The sequence below is a fragment of the Equus quagga genome, unplaced genomic scaffold, assembly GCF_021613505.1.
Source record: "Equus quagga isolate Etosha38 unplaced genomic scaffold, UCLA_HA_Equagga_1.0 117132_RagTag, whole genome shotgun sequence".
Classification (NCBI taxonomy): domain Eukaryota; kingdom Metazoa; phylum Chordata; class Mammalia; order Perissodactyla; family Equidae; genus Equus; species Equus quagga.
Window position 1 is genome coordinate 14,203 of NW_025795836.1, and position 13,834 is coordinate 28,036.

The window sequence follows — 13,834 nt, forward strand, 5'->3', positions numbered from 1 at the left end:
CGCAGTGTATCAGTCCATAGTTATTGAACCCGTCTGTAGACCACGAGACAGGGAGAGCCAGACAGAACCAAAATACCATCTTGTCCAGCACCAGCACCCCACCGACTGACGAGGAGACTGAGGCTCAGGGAAGCCGTGGCTCTCGACTCCAAGCTGGTTGATCTCCTCAATGCACCACAAGGTTCCTTGACCTGATGCTGGCATCTGGTTTCACTTTCCTTGTCTTTCCCTTTCTTTTTCAAATCAACCACTGTTCCAACACAGCATCTGCAATTTCACTGGAACGTCATTGATCTCTCAGTGCACCCTCGCCCCAAAGAGCACCAGTGATTTGCTAAATGTTCCACCTACTCTGCTCTCATCACTACCACAATCACCGTGACCGTCATCATCAAAAAGTCAGTGCCTAACTGTAACCGAAAGTTCAGTCTCTGAACCTGAGACAATCCAAATAACGAGAACAGAGTCTTGAGTGGAAGAGGAAAGCCTTTACTATGCCAAGCACAGGGAGTAAAGCAAGGGCTCACATCTCAAAATTGCTAGCTCCCCAATAAGGAACAAGTAGGGATTTTTATTTGGGGTTTTGGGAAGGGGAGGAGGCGCATGTAGCTGTGCGGGCCAGCGTTTTCTCATCAGCCTGCCTTTGGCCTTGAGAGGCTGCTTGTAGTGAGGTGGGGCGCAGGAGGGAGGGCGGGGGAGGGGAGATGGGGGTCAGGGGGAGATGGGATGGTGGGTTAGGAGGATGGCAGGTGGGCATCCTTCTCCTTCTTGTCTTCCAGATTGAGGTGGGTTCAAGTGAGCGTCGGGAGTCGAGGAGCTGAGGTCTGGGAAGCCTCCACTCTTTGATATTCTTGAGACAGCAGTTTTCTTGGCAAACTTCAAGGACACATGATTAGCTAAACTTTCCTGTGCCTCCAACTCCAGGCCACCTGGGCTTTAGCAACTTGTAACTCCTGTTTGGTCGTAGAGCTCAAGGAGGCAAAGGTTAAGGGAACAGGTGTTTGCATGTGAGATGAGCTACAGAAGCAGGAACGGGGGTGGTGGGTTTTGGTTTCAACCCCATATATGCTGGGTTCAGTGTAGGGGAACTGCTATCAGGGCTGGTGTCAAGAGCCTGTACCATAACTAAGATGAACTCGCTGGAAGACAAAGGTGGGTTGGTCACGCAAAGGCGGGGCTGAAGACCACCACGGGGAAAGACTGCATTCTTGGCGGGAGGTCAAAGCACGGGGAGGGTCGATAGGGGAGCCGGGCTGCTTCTCCAAATTCCAACAATTCTAACGCTCTAGCTTGCTCTTGATTCCAGCTCTGGTATTCTTAGCCTTCTCATTGCTTCTTCCCCCACAGCTCTCTCTCTATCCATGCCCCCAGTGTCTTCTTTAGTGCAAAATCGAAGGTTTCTCCCCATTCCCCTCACTCCCAATCCCCTCCCCCCCTTATTCCAGGCTCCACTTTCTTTCTTTCTCTCTGACCCACCTGCCATCTGCATTAACCCCTCCCTGCTGTGCTCAGCTACAGAAATGCCAAACTCCTCAACGCCCAGTCCCAGAAACTTTCTCTAGCCCCCTTTTTCCCTCTAACAAGTACCTCCAAGCCTTTGTCCAGCACATGCCCCTGCTCCCTGCACTGCCCTGGGGTCATGGAATGAGGCCCTGTTGCAGCATGTCATGGATCTGGGTGAGCTCCTCCAACTTCCCCTCCAGCTCTCGAGCCTGCTGCCTCAGCTCTTCAGCTGTGTTTGCCTTTGCCCCTTTATGCAAATGCACTGAATCTTGGACAAGGCTGATCACATCCATCAGAAGGGAGACACTCACGGTGGCCACACTTGTGGCCCGGGCTTCTTTGGTCATTGCCAGAACAGTACCTCCAAAAGCTTTCTTCACCTGCTTGTCCCTTCGGCCTGAGATCTCCCCAACAGTCATGAGGCGGTTGGCGTGGTCTACCAAGTGAGGTTTGGTTTTGACTACCTTGATAGCACGGATGTTCTTCCCAATATTTTCCACGACTTCGATGAAATTCTTTGATATGGAAACAATGTCGGGAGCGCCGTGAAGTAGAGTTTCCTTAACTATCTCCCCTTTATTGCTGTCAAATAACGCCAGGCGACTGGCTTCAGCTTCTGCTGACGAGTTGGTTGAATATTCCACGATGCTGGTGGACACACTGGTCACAGCAGCTGCTGCCCCCAGCCCCATCCCAGTTGCCGAGAGTGCCAGACTGACCCCTGCTGTCACGGGTGCCAGAGCCAGGCCAAGGATGGTGAGGATGCCAGCCACAGCGCCAGTGGAGTTGGCCACCACGTTGGAGATGGTGCAGTCCCTGTGTACCTTGTCAACCTTGTCTGCAAGTGCGTGGAGCTTTCCGATGCGCTCCTCAAGCTCCTGTTTCACCCGAGGAAACTCGTTCAGAAACTTCTCCCTGTCCAGTTGGTCTGTGTTCAGCTTGTTCAGACCTTCATGCAGCGCATCTGCCTCCTCCCTGTAACAATGAAGGTCAAGTGATTAAGCAGGCAGTCTGCTTATGTGAAAAATGGGCTTGATAAGATCTCTCCTGCAAAAATCACAGAGCCTTTACTATCCATCATATGGAAAGGAATTTGACAAATGTAGGTAATTTTTCTTTCAATGTTAAACACATGTTTTGTAAACTGTAGATCCTCCATATACTTGTTAATCAGAGAATTAGTAAGTAAAAATCATCTTCAGATGCTCTTAGGTAGTAAGTATTTGCTAGAGATGATTCTCACTCAAGAACACGTCAACACTATCACTACCAAAGTGTTTGTAGAGTGGGAACTCCATACATGAACAAAGAGTAGGATTGGAGCAGAAGAACCTTCGTTCAGAGACTCTTGGTGCATGGTGAAGAATTAACCTCACCCACAGAGAAGTCTGCCCTTTGCCTTGCCTACTGAGAAGTGACCTCTGGCCCCTGGAATGTTCTGACTGATAGGACTGTCTTCATTTGCCTGGGTCTTTGGCCGCTGGACACTCTGACAAGGTGATGCATGATGGGGGCTTTGGGTTATGTGGTTCTGACCTCTGGAGGAAGTGGAGATTAAAGATGTTAATCTGACCTCCAGGAGAGGCTGGAGACCACAGGTCAGCCATGTGGGCAGCATGCGATTGAGTCTCAATAAAAACTCTGTACACTGAAGATCAGGTCAACAAAGACTCTTTTCATGACCGAACTTTACTCAGGTTCCTCTGAGCTGTTTTCTCAGCTAGGCCTTTAACGTGGCCTCGATGTCCTGTTCTTGGCAGGCTGTATCATCCAGGCTTAGAAAGAATCCTACTAAGTCAGTTTAGACAGAATCTCCCCACTCTTGATATCTGATCACCCTTGAGAGCTGATCATGTTCCTCACCCCCTACCTTTGATGTGTAAGTTCTTGATCTGCCTTTTGCAAGAATCCCCCTGCCCTTGAAGTCTCCTCTTAGTAATTTTCCATCCATCAACTCACTCATTCTGTGTATTGGCTATAAATCCCCAGCTGTCTCTGGTGAACTCGGAGTTGAGCCCTGTCTCTCTCTCCTTTATTGCGTTAGTCTTGACATGTATAGCAATAGCCCTGAGGAAAGTCTTCCTTACCATTTTAACAAGTCTCAGGATAATGTTTTTTCTTTAACAGAATGAGCTTCCCTGGTTGGCGCACTGTCACACATTGAGTACAGGAGAGTCACGTGTCCTGAGGACAACGGAAGCTTCACGTTTGGGATCCTCCCAGACTCTCCCTTATGTGACTCTTCCTTTGGCTGATTGTACCTGAGTCCCTTTCTCTGTGACAAAGTGTAAAGTGAGTAGAACAGCTTTCAGTGAGCTCTGTGAATCCTTCTAGGGAATTATTGAATCTGAGGGTGGTTTTGGGAACCCCCAAATTTGCAGTTGGTGTCAGAATGTGGGAGGTCGTGGAGACTGTGCCTTCAGACTTTGCAGTTTGGCTAACTCTGCATACTTAGAATTTAAAAAAAAAAGCAAACTCAGAGCTAAAAGGGACCTACTCATCAGCTTCCTGGCATCTGCTCTCCTCCAAGCCTGATGCCCTTTGACCTCTCCAGCTAAAGGTCACTGGGTCCAGCCACTGCCCCAGCTGAGTGGGAAGCAGGACATCTGCTGGTAACCCTGCTTCCCCTCAGACTCTCCAGCCCACTTGCCTGACTCCTGACCCACCATCCAGCACCCTCGACCTCTCAGGTGTCATCAATTTAGCTCACACCTAGGCTGGTGACAGCTTCACATGCATGCGCACCAAGGCCATGTGCCACTTTACAGAACCTCTAACAGACTCAGGAGATTTTAAGAACCATCTGGATGACTCTCTAAGACTGAAGAGACCTGCACTGGGACAGGCTAGTGGAGGAAATACTTTCCTCTTTGGCGGGGACTTGTGAGCCTCCTCAGTGTCCCCCAGTCACACAAAATTGCCAGCCACCCATTGTGATGTTGGGAGTTGTCACTAAGCCACACTGTCTTCCTACTAGTCAGGGGCTGCTCTGCGGTCCCAAAGGGAGTCCTAAATGGCAGTGGAGAACCTCCCAGCTCCCAGGTAGGCCATGGAGGAAACAATCCCCCAGGGCCTTCTGTGCCCAGCAGCGAGGGGATCACATCAGGGAGGGAAGAAATGTCCCCTCTCCCACTCACGGGACCTCTGCTACGTCCACAGCCTCCTCAAGTTTGTGCCCTAAGAGCCTCAGTCACCTCACTCTAGTCCCGCCTCGATGCCTAAGCCTTCCTGCTAGTCCTCCAACCTGGACCTACCCGGTTCCATGCTGAGCCCAGCTCTGACCCTGGTCCAGGCCACCCTGGGCCTTTGGAAAGGACGACTGCACTGGGTCCCCACCTTTGACCCTGCAGTTCACTCTAAGGCCTTCAACACAATCCCATCAGATTGAACTGCTAGTCCCACTGAACAGATGACAAATCAGAGACTCCAAGACACGAGCCCAAAGCCCCAGGGCTGGGCAGAGAGAGTCAGGATCCAGCCCAGCTCAGGCCAGCTGCACTTCAGCCTCCCCGCCTATGAGCCAGCAGGATGGTGATATGTTTGCCCAGTTCCTTAGACAGAGAGAGAAAGGTCTCTAGCCAGAATCCCCACGGGCACAAAATCGTTATGTCAGGATTTTTCAGGCTTGTCCCTAAGGAAGTCATGCTTGGCTCTCATCTCCAGGAAGCAGACTCTTGGTACTGTACCCTGCCCTACCCCAGTCACTTCCAAGCAATCTTTTTTTTCTTCTTTTGGTGGGGGAGATTGTCCCCAAGCCAACATCCATGCCAGTCTTCCTCCATTTTGTATGTGGGACGGCACCACAGCATGGCTTGATGAGCGGTATGTAGCTTTGCACCCAGGCCGCGAACTTGCGAACCTTGGGCTGCCCAAGCAGAGCACGGAACCCAACCACTGGGTCACTGGGCCAACCCCCAGCAATCTTTTTAGAAGTTAACATTAATTGAGCACCTACTGTGTGTCAGCCATTATGCTAAGCATTTCACATGTGTTATCTTATTTTCCTCACAATAAAATTGAACAGACGAGGAAACTAAGGCAGAGAGTGGTTAAGTAATTTGCCCAAGGTCACATGACCTGACCCCTGCAGATTTCATCTGTTCTCAACCTGAGGCCAATCACTGCCAGCAAATGACAGGGAGGAACTATCGCTCATGGATTGTTGAGAAGGGAGATACTCAACCCCAAGCACAGGAGACTGCCTGGAGGAGGTGTGCCGGCCAGAAGGAAACTAGCCCTGGGGGTAATCAGGGTGACATTCATGCAGCTCCCCCTGGAGGTCACCTGGACAAATTGGCTTCATCCACAAGTTGCTCCCAGGCATTCTCATCAGTCAGCAGGTCCTGCAGTTCCTCTCTGCTCACTGTGTTCCGGAAATACTCAATGACATCCTCAAGAAAATTTTCACCCTCTACGTGGAAAGAAAAAAGAATAAGATTAGAAGAAATTGTAGTAGGGTAATAAATGGTATTGCATATAAAGTGGTAAAACATTAATCTTCCCGAGCAGCTGTCACCCTGGGGTACTTTTGATGGAGTTACCTGGTGCTATGGACTGAACCGTGTCCTCTCAAAATTCCTATGTTGAAACCCTGATCCCCTCCATGTGACTGTATTTGAAGACAGGGCCTTGAAGGAGATAACTGAGGTAAAATGAGGTCCTAAGTGTGGGACTTTAACCTGATAAGCCTGGTGCCTTATAAGAAGAGGAAGAGACAGCAGAGAGCTCTCTCTCCCTCTCTCTCAGCCCACATAGGAAAAGTCAGGTGAGCACAGAGCAAGATGGTGGCCGTCTACAAGCCAGGAAGACAGTCCTCATCAGAAACCAACCTGCCAGCACCTTCATCTTGGACTCCAGCCTCCAGAACGAATTCTCTAATTCCTGGGATCTAGATGTGCGTAGGAATTCAGAATTTTTAATGCTTTAGAAAGAGAATTCAGGGCACATATGGTATATTATTTACCCTGAAAACAAATGAAATTGTGTTTCAACAGTGAAACAAATGAATATTCACATTAAATGAGATCAACAATGTCATGACTATAAACAGTCTCAGGGCAGGACCCGGCAAGATCACTGCCCAAATGAGTTCCCAAAAATGTGTGGTTTGCAGGATTATGGAGATGACGGAATTGCAGATAAGAGACAGGGACTAGTGTGTATATGTGCACTGGGACGCAGTACAAAATGTGCTTCCTGCTATACACCCAGAGGCATTATTCTGATTTCACAGGAGAAGAAAGCAAGGCTCAGATAGGGGAAGTGACAGCCCAAAGCCAGCAAGCAGCTGAATTCAAGGTCAAGGTCAGACGTTTCTTTGACGTTACTTTGAAGCCTCCTTATGTTTTAAAAATTCCTGGGATTTCTGCATTCAACCTTAGAGTACATCTATGGTTTTCTTTCTTTTTTTAATATGAAAGTTATGTTCCAGCCTACAGACCACTGAGTGAAACTCCCGCGCACAGAGGCTTCCTCCTGCTGATCACGCCGCTCCCAGATGGGCAGTGGAGGGGGCTCTTCGAGTGGGTGGGGGCTGGACCCTGCTGGATCCTTGGGATCAATCTGCCTCACCTCCTCCCCCAGGCTGGTCTCAGGGGTCACAGCTCCCCAAGGGCCCCTCGGAGCCCAGGCTAGGCCATTTGTGAACCAAGAGAGGTTGCTGGGGGAGGGGGAGGTTTCCACCTGGACCTAAAGGTTCCAGGTAGAGGGGACAGCAACAATGTTTTGGGAGGACCTCCTGTGTGGCAGGCACTGGCCCAGGCCACGTCCACACATTATATTTCATCCTCGTAACAACAGAAGGAAGTAGTCTCATTTCACAGGTGAGTTTAGGAAAGGTGCTCCAGGTCCCACAGCTGGGAGGTGGCAAAGGCCAGACTGGGGTCCAGTTCAGTGGCATGTTGCCCCTCACAAAGCAGTCGAGCCGACAGCAGGGCAAGAGCTGGAGGGAACACCCCTGTTGGTAATCGCCCAGGGCCACCCAGAGCAGGGTGGGAGGCTGGACAGGGTGGGAAGGCAGAAGAAGCCTGCCAGTGTTGCTGGTCACCTCCTCTCCCCTCCCCACCTCGGGACACCAACTCTCCTCTAACCTCTGCTGTCCCCCGCCTCCCCGTGGGCTGTCCTGACCTCACTGTGAGTCACTTGATGGGCAGCATGGGAGGGAGGAAGTGGGCCCCTGGGCCACAGCACCCTGAGGAGAGGACCTGGAAGGAGGTGTCCCTAGAGACCTCCAGTGGGGCCTCCCCTTGGATGGGCTGGAGGACACTGATCAACCCCCTTCTTGATTCCTCTGTAGGTTAACTCAGCCTGGAAGCGCCACCCTCAATTCTAGGTCACGAGTAGGAACCAGCAGAGAAGAGGAAGCGAGTACCTGGGGAGACCCCACGGGCTTCTGAGGTCATGGTGTCACCGCAGGATCTCAGAGTTCTCCCTGACAGCTTGCTAGTCTGCGTCCAGGATGGAAGGAGGTGTGGCTTCACCCTTGGGGAAGAGAAAACAAATTGTGGGGTCAAATGTGAGCCAGCTGTGGCAACAGGGAGCAGCGAGGGGCCAGGTCTCCAGCGGTGCCCTCTGGGATGGCCGCAAATGCCAGAATGCACTTAACCCAAAGTGTGTCTCTGTCTCCTGGGCTCTGCTCGCTGCTGTTGAAGGAAAAGTACTCACCTCACTTCAGCTTATTCCTGAGACAAGTCAGAGTCCTATCGTCCTTGGGGGCACAAAGAGAAGACAAACAGAGAAGGAGACGGCCGTCTGAGAAGTTATAGAAGCAGTAAAACCAAACAGAGAAGAAAACATGGGGAGGGAAGTTCTGGAAATTACCTGAGCTTGGGAACATTTGCGTTTCCTAATTGATAATGGCTAGTATTGATTGAGTGCCTGTGACGTGCGGGGCTCCTACGTGCTCCCTCAGTGGACACTCACCCCCACTCCATGCGGTGGGTGCTATTGCGGCTCCCGTTTTAAAGTGGAGGAAACCATCACAAGGTTTAGGTTTCGCCTAAACTCAGGTTAGCCCAAGTTTTCACAACAGCGCTAGAGCCAGGGCTTTCTGATTCAAATCCCACGTTCGTGAGGACTATTCTCTCCTCCATTTAACAAGAAAATCCTTGCTCGTGTGTTTATGTTTATTTGTAAATACCCTTCTCACTCCACAGTGATGTCTTGCACCCTGTGCCCCAGTCTCTGCCTCGATAAATTTCCCAAAGCCTGTACCCTCCTTGCTTCTGCGAGATCCTCCATCCCATAAGGGCCTGGGGTCCTGCGGGGCGCTGGCCCCTCCCTGCAGCCCTGCTGTGCACCGCGGAGCCCTCCTGATGGCGCCCAGACCTGTCTACTGTCCTCATTAACCCCTGGACCTTAGCTTGTTTCTAATTCTTCATGTAAATAATAGTGCAAAGAACAACCTCCTCGCATGAAACTTTGCCTGCATTTGAGACTGTTTCCTTAAGATATTTCTACAAGTAGAATGACAGGGTCAGAGGGCATCAAGACACAAACATTTTTTCATCCCTGGAACCCCACTGTTATGCAAAAAAATTATACCAGTTTACAATCACATTCATATGTACGAGGGTCTCCATCCTTCAGTCTTAAGAGCTCTCAGTTGTCTTTTAAAAACACAGATTTTTATGGGGCTGGCCCCGTGGCCGAGTGGCTAACTTCGCGCGCTCCGCTGCAGGCGGCCCAGTGTTTCGTTAGTTCGAATCCTGGACGAGGACATGGCACTGCTCATCAAACCACACTGAGGCAGCGTCCCACATGCCACAACTAGAAGGACCCACAACGAAGAATATACAACTATGTACCGGGGGCTTTGGGGAGAAAAAGGAATAATAAAATCTTTAAAAAAAACCAGATTTTTATAAAGAGAGTATGTCTTTCAATTCTGTTTGTGATTATCTTGCTTTGGCAGATGAGGAAAGAAAGGTAGTGTTGATTTCGTTTAGGCCCTATTTTAAGAGGCAAAAGCACATCTGTCAACTACCCACCCTGAGCCTGACTGAAACGATAGTAAAGGTCCTGACAGGTATAACCATAGCTAATGACAAGAGCGGCTGACATTTGTGGTCTTTTCTCTGTACCAGGAATTGCTCAAAAATTTAGCAAATAATAACTCATATTTTTCTAATAACCATTGAAGTGTGTGCCATTTCTATCCCCATTTACAGATAAGGAAAAGGAAGCACAGATGTTACGTGATTTGCCCAAGGTCAGAAAATCCTGTAAGTGGTAGCCTGGGGTCAAGGTTCAAACGCTCCCGCTGGACTCGAGAACCCACACACCGCCTCTCCTTGCTCTGCTGCCATAAGAATCAGGAATGGGGTCAACAGGAGACCAGAGACTTCAGCAGATGTTTGAAGACTGACTGGATGGGGAAGTGATGCTGAGTAAAGAGGAGTAGAGGGAGCTGCTGTCGGAGAAGCAGAGAGAGGGCACGTAGGCAAGAAGAATGGCCTGCTAGCCAGAGCCCCAGAGAGGCTGGAGAGAAGACTGGAGGGCGGCCGAGGGGGAAAGCGGGGGCGAGTCCACCAGCCCCACATCCCATCCAACATTCACAGCAGCCTTAGGTCTACGCCAGAGGGGAAAATGAGGACAGTAAGACTGCAGAAAAAGCATCTCTGTATTTCAGCATTTAGGGGCCTCATCCAGTCACTCCACAGGGAAGCCTGCCATCACCCTCCCTCCCTCTTCAAGACGAATGGGCATCTAGGATCGGATACACGAGAAAGACAATGATGTGGGGAAGGGTCACTAAGATAATCAAGAAATGACAGCAGAAGAAAAGGATAACTTTGAAAATGGGAAAAAAGTTTTTAAAACTTGCACCCTTGTCCCTAGGAAGATTAGAAAGGTATTTTATTCACAAATTAAGAACAAGATGCACTGAGAGGGGAAAACAATAATAGAACAAAAAAAGAGATCTTGGGAATTAAAAGGTGGTTGACAAAATAAAGAATCCTAAAGAAAGGTTGGGAAAGAAAGTCAAGGAAGGCTTCCAGAAAATAAAAGAAGGAGAGAAGAAATGGAGCTAAATGGGAAATAGAAAAGTTACCATCCACAATCATTTCTTAGAAAGTTACTTGAGAATGAGTTGCAGCAAAAAACAAACAAAAAAAATTGTGTGTGTGTGTGTTTATGGGGTGGGGTGAAGGATCACTGAGAGAGGGAGATTCCAGGAATCAGGAAAATCGACCCAGAGAGAATGGAACCCAAGGAGTACAGCAAGCATGCAGCAGGCCCGGAGAGCAGCCAGTCCAAATGCAATAAGAAGCGAAGAGATCTGTGAGACAAGGAGACTTGATGTAACACCTCACACGATGTACAGTTTCAGAGAAATTGATGAAATGTTGAAGGCAAACAGTGAAAGGGGTGAAAACAAAGGCAATTCGAAACGTCAGGAAAAACTAAAGCTGTGCAATAAGCACGTGCAACTGTATTGTAGGGGGGAACTCGGCAGTTACAATGTTTAAAATATCACAAAAATAGAAACACCCTTGTTTGATTTATAACTTCTAGAACTAACAGAGCATTTAAATATGAGAACTACATACACTTGTTGCCAGTCAATCTATGAATTAAAGCACAATGGTAGACGTTGGGAGGTGAGGCTCTGAGCGAGGAGAAGGAGGATTACCAGCCTCAAGTTACAACGTGGGGAGCCAGGAAATGCCGGCTGCAGATGGGGCCATAAAAATAAAGCTGTGAGTAAGTTACTTACAACTACAAAGGTTTCTAATAGAGGTTATAAATGTAGTGATAAAATGATAGCAGGAGGAGGTGGAGAGGGGTTATAAGAGAAATTATAAAAATAAGTGAAATCCTTATGTATCCTGGTAGATAGTGAATAGACAATATTAATTTTAAAAATCAAGAAAAAGAAAAATGCAACAGCTAATATTTATTAGCTACTGTGTTTGATGACCATTTGCTTTCTACCAGGCAGAGTTCTAAGCGCTTGGTAGGCATTAACTCCTTTTTAGTTCTCGCAACAACTCTGAAAGAAAGGGAGCAGAATTTCAGAGAGGTCAGTAATTTACCCAAAGCACCCAGCTAGTGCCAGAGCCGGAATTCAAATCTAGGCTTCCTGCCTCCAGAGCACACACTCGCACACTATTCCATCTCCTAATGTAAGAATATTATTTAAAGATGCTGATTAACAACCTAAAGAAGAAGCTCAAAGTTAAAAACCATGGCTTTTAATTGGGAAGGGGGTGAGCAGAGTCTTCTGCACTAATTGATTTGTTTTAACCAAATGCACTTAAGACTTTGATTATTTTGTAATTTTAAGAGGGCAGAAGTCACTTTACAGTAGTTAGTAACTGCTAAGCACAGTAATGGGTTGGTTTCTGGAGTGACCACCTTAAAGATGATGGAAGCAGTTGGATTAAGTGCCAGAAAGAAATAAGAACTGTGTGACAACTGTCAGTGTGGGAGAAATCTGACTGGTCGATGACACTAATTCTCTAAGGAAAGCAGGGATGGTGACATATTAAACTAGAATAATCAGAGTGAACTCTAACCTTCAACAAATGCTTTTTCTAGCAGCACTGTGCCCACCCACACAGGCGCCCATGGGCTTTTCTGCACTCAGGGAAGCAAGACTCCTTGGAGGGGAGCTGGATTCCATGGGTCTGCAACATCTGCTACTCCAGAGGCAAGGATGCTTTCAAAGATGTTCAGAGTAGTGCTCAAAGGGGGACCCACTGGTAAGTCCTATCAAATTACACAGAACCATACTAATAATTGATAACAATTATATGATCATGTTTAATTGGGCTGAATTGAGTCTATGAAAGGCCATGAGTTCATAATAATATTCAGATGAGAAGAGTTGAGACAAAATGTATAAGAAAAGGTAGAGATAAAGGTTTACAAAAGGAAGTTGTAATGCAAAGAGGAGTTAGTATAATGGGGAAAGTTTAATTGTTGATTGATTTTAATAAGAAGGGGAGTCTTAATATATATGGGCATTTTTTTTCTCTTTATTTATGTGACTCTTTACAAGGATTGAGAAAGAAAAAAAGAACAGCCCCTGACATTTGGTGGCTGACCTGGCATTCACAGCTAGGCGATGCTATTCTCCTATCGGACATAAATAATCTCACAGAAAAGCAGCCTCAGACAGGGCTACTCAGACACCAGGACAAAATGAGACAGAGCAAGGCCACTTCCGAATTCTGTCTTAGCAGAGATAAAACCAAGATCTCTGTGCCACCCAACAGACACCAGACACTCCCGCCCTCGGCTAAAAAGAATGACTATTTCTTCTTTATGTATTATGGCTTTTTTCTCGTCCTGGTCTCCCCTCTCTAGAGACAAGAGTACTGAGACGCCCATTGACAGGATTGCCCCGCTTTCTGCAGCCCCCAATCTAGAGCGGGCCCTGTTTCCTCTGAGCCTCCCCGACCCTCCCAACCAAAGGCCAAATCCTAGAGTTGGCTCTTTCTAACACCCTCCCCCTGAGAGGCCCATGGTTCTTCCTCCCTGAGTCATAAACACAACTTGTTCACTGCAGGAGTGACCCTGGTGGCCTCAGGCTGGAGGGCACTGACAGTACGGATGTGCATGTATGTTGCTTCTATTGGGTAAGGAGGAAAGAATAAACAGAGGCAGCCATCAGGCAACCAAGGCAGGCCCCGCAAGAGTGGGGACGGCCCCCAAGTGGGTTCCTTTCTCTTTCCAAGCCACTGTAGCTCAGTTATTTCCTGGCACTCATCCATTTCTGGCTGCTGATCTTTGCTCTCAGAGTTGATCTTAACAACACAGTGATTCCCACGGCCTTTGAGGCTATTTGCCCACCAGCTCCCCTGCAATTCCACCCTCCTCCAAAGTCACTGGACTCCCCATTGACCCGGCTGCCTCTCATCTTAGGGCCTGGACATCAGGTATGCATTTTCTGGGCCCCTCTGCAGTGAGGGGTGACTGCATGATCCAGTCCTGGCTATTGAGACACAAGGGGAAGTCAGCTGAGAGGGGCTTGGGGGCTTCCAGCCATAAGGGACAGGTGTGAGAGGAGAGCTGGCTGGCGCCTTCCTCCTCCTTCTGCTTTGAATGCTGCGTGACCCTGGGAGTCAGCGCAGCCAATGGAGATCAGGAGACACGAGGACCAGATCAAATACAGAGAGCCGAAAGAGGAGTGTGCAGGCGGAAAAGGCTGGATCCCGGGTGACACCATTTGTAAACGGGTCTGCACCTTCGAGCTCATCCTTCCCATCCTTCTCTGCCATTCTTGGCCTGCCCCCAACCCTTGTTTTGGGCCTTAGCTGGCTGTTGATGCTCACATTGCTCCCACCTGCCTGATTAGTACAAAGGTGTTCTCCTTGGCCAGCCA

General features: G+C 48.7%; 1 protein-coding gene across 1 annotated transcript; it reads right to left on the bottom strand.

Moving 5' to 3' along the window:
* Positions 1-487: 487 nt before the first annotated feature.
* Positions 488-8,344, bottom strand: LOC124232800 (apolipoprotein L2-like). Its single transcript, XM_046649711.1, has 3 exons — positions 7,874-8,344; positions 5,788-5,914; positions 488-2,478 (listed from the first exon to the last, which is right to left on the bottom strand). The coding sequence occupies exons 1-3, from the start codon at positions 7,902-7,904 to the stop codon at positions 1,638-1,640; spliced, it is 999 nt and encodes a 332-aa protein (XP_046505667.1). The 5' UTR covers positions 7,905-8,344; the 3' UTR covers positions 488-1,637.
* Between the last annotated feature and the right edge of the window lie 5,490 nt (positions 8,345-13,834).

Bases quoted from the DNA above. Each gene is read 5' to 3' on its own strand.
- LOC124232800 (XM_046649711.1), bottom strand. From the start codon at position 7,904: ATGACCTCAGAAGCCCGTGGGGTCTCCCCAG. The intron at 5,915-7,873 runs GTACTCGCTTCC...CTTTCCACGTAG, and splicing joins AGCCCGTGGGGTCTCCCCAG to AGGGTGAAAATTTTCTTGAG. The intron at 2,479-5,787 runs GTGACCTCCAGG...TCATTGTTACAG, and splicing joins GATGAAGCCAATTTGTCCAG to GGAGGAGGCAGATGCGCTGC.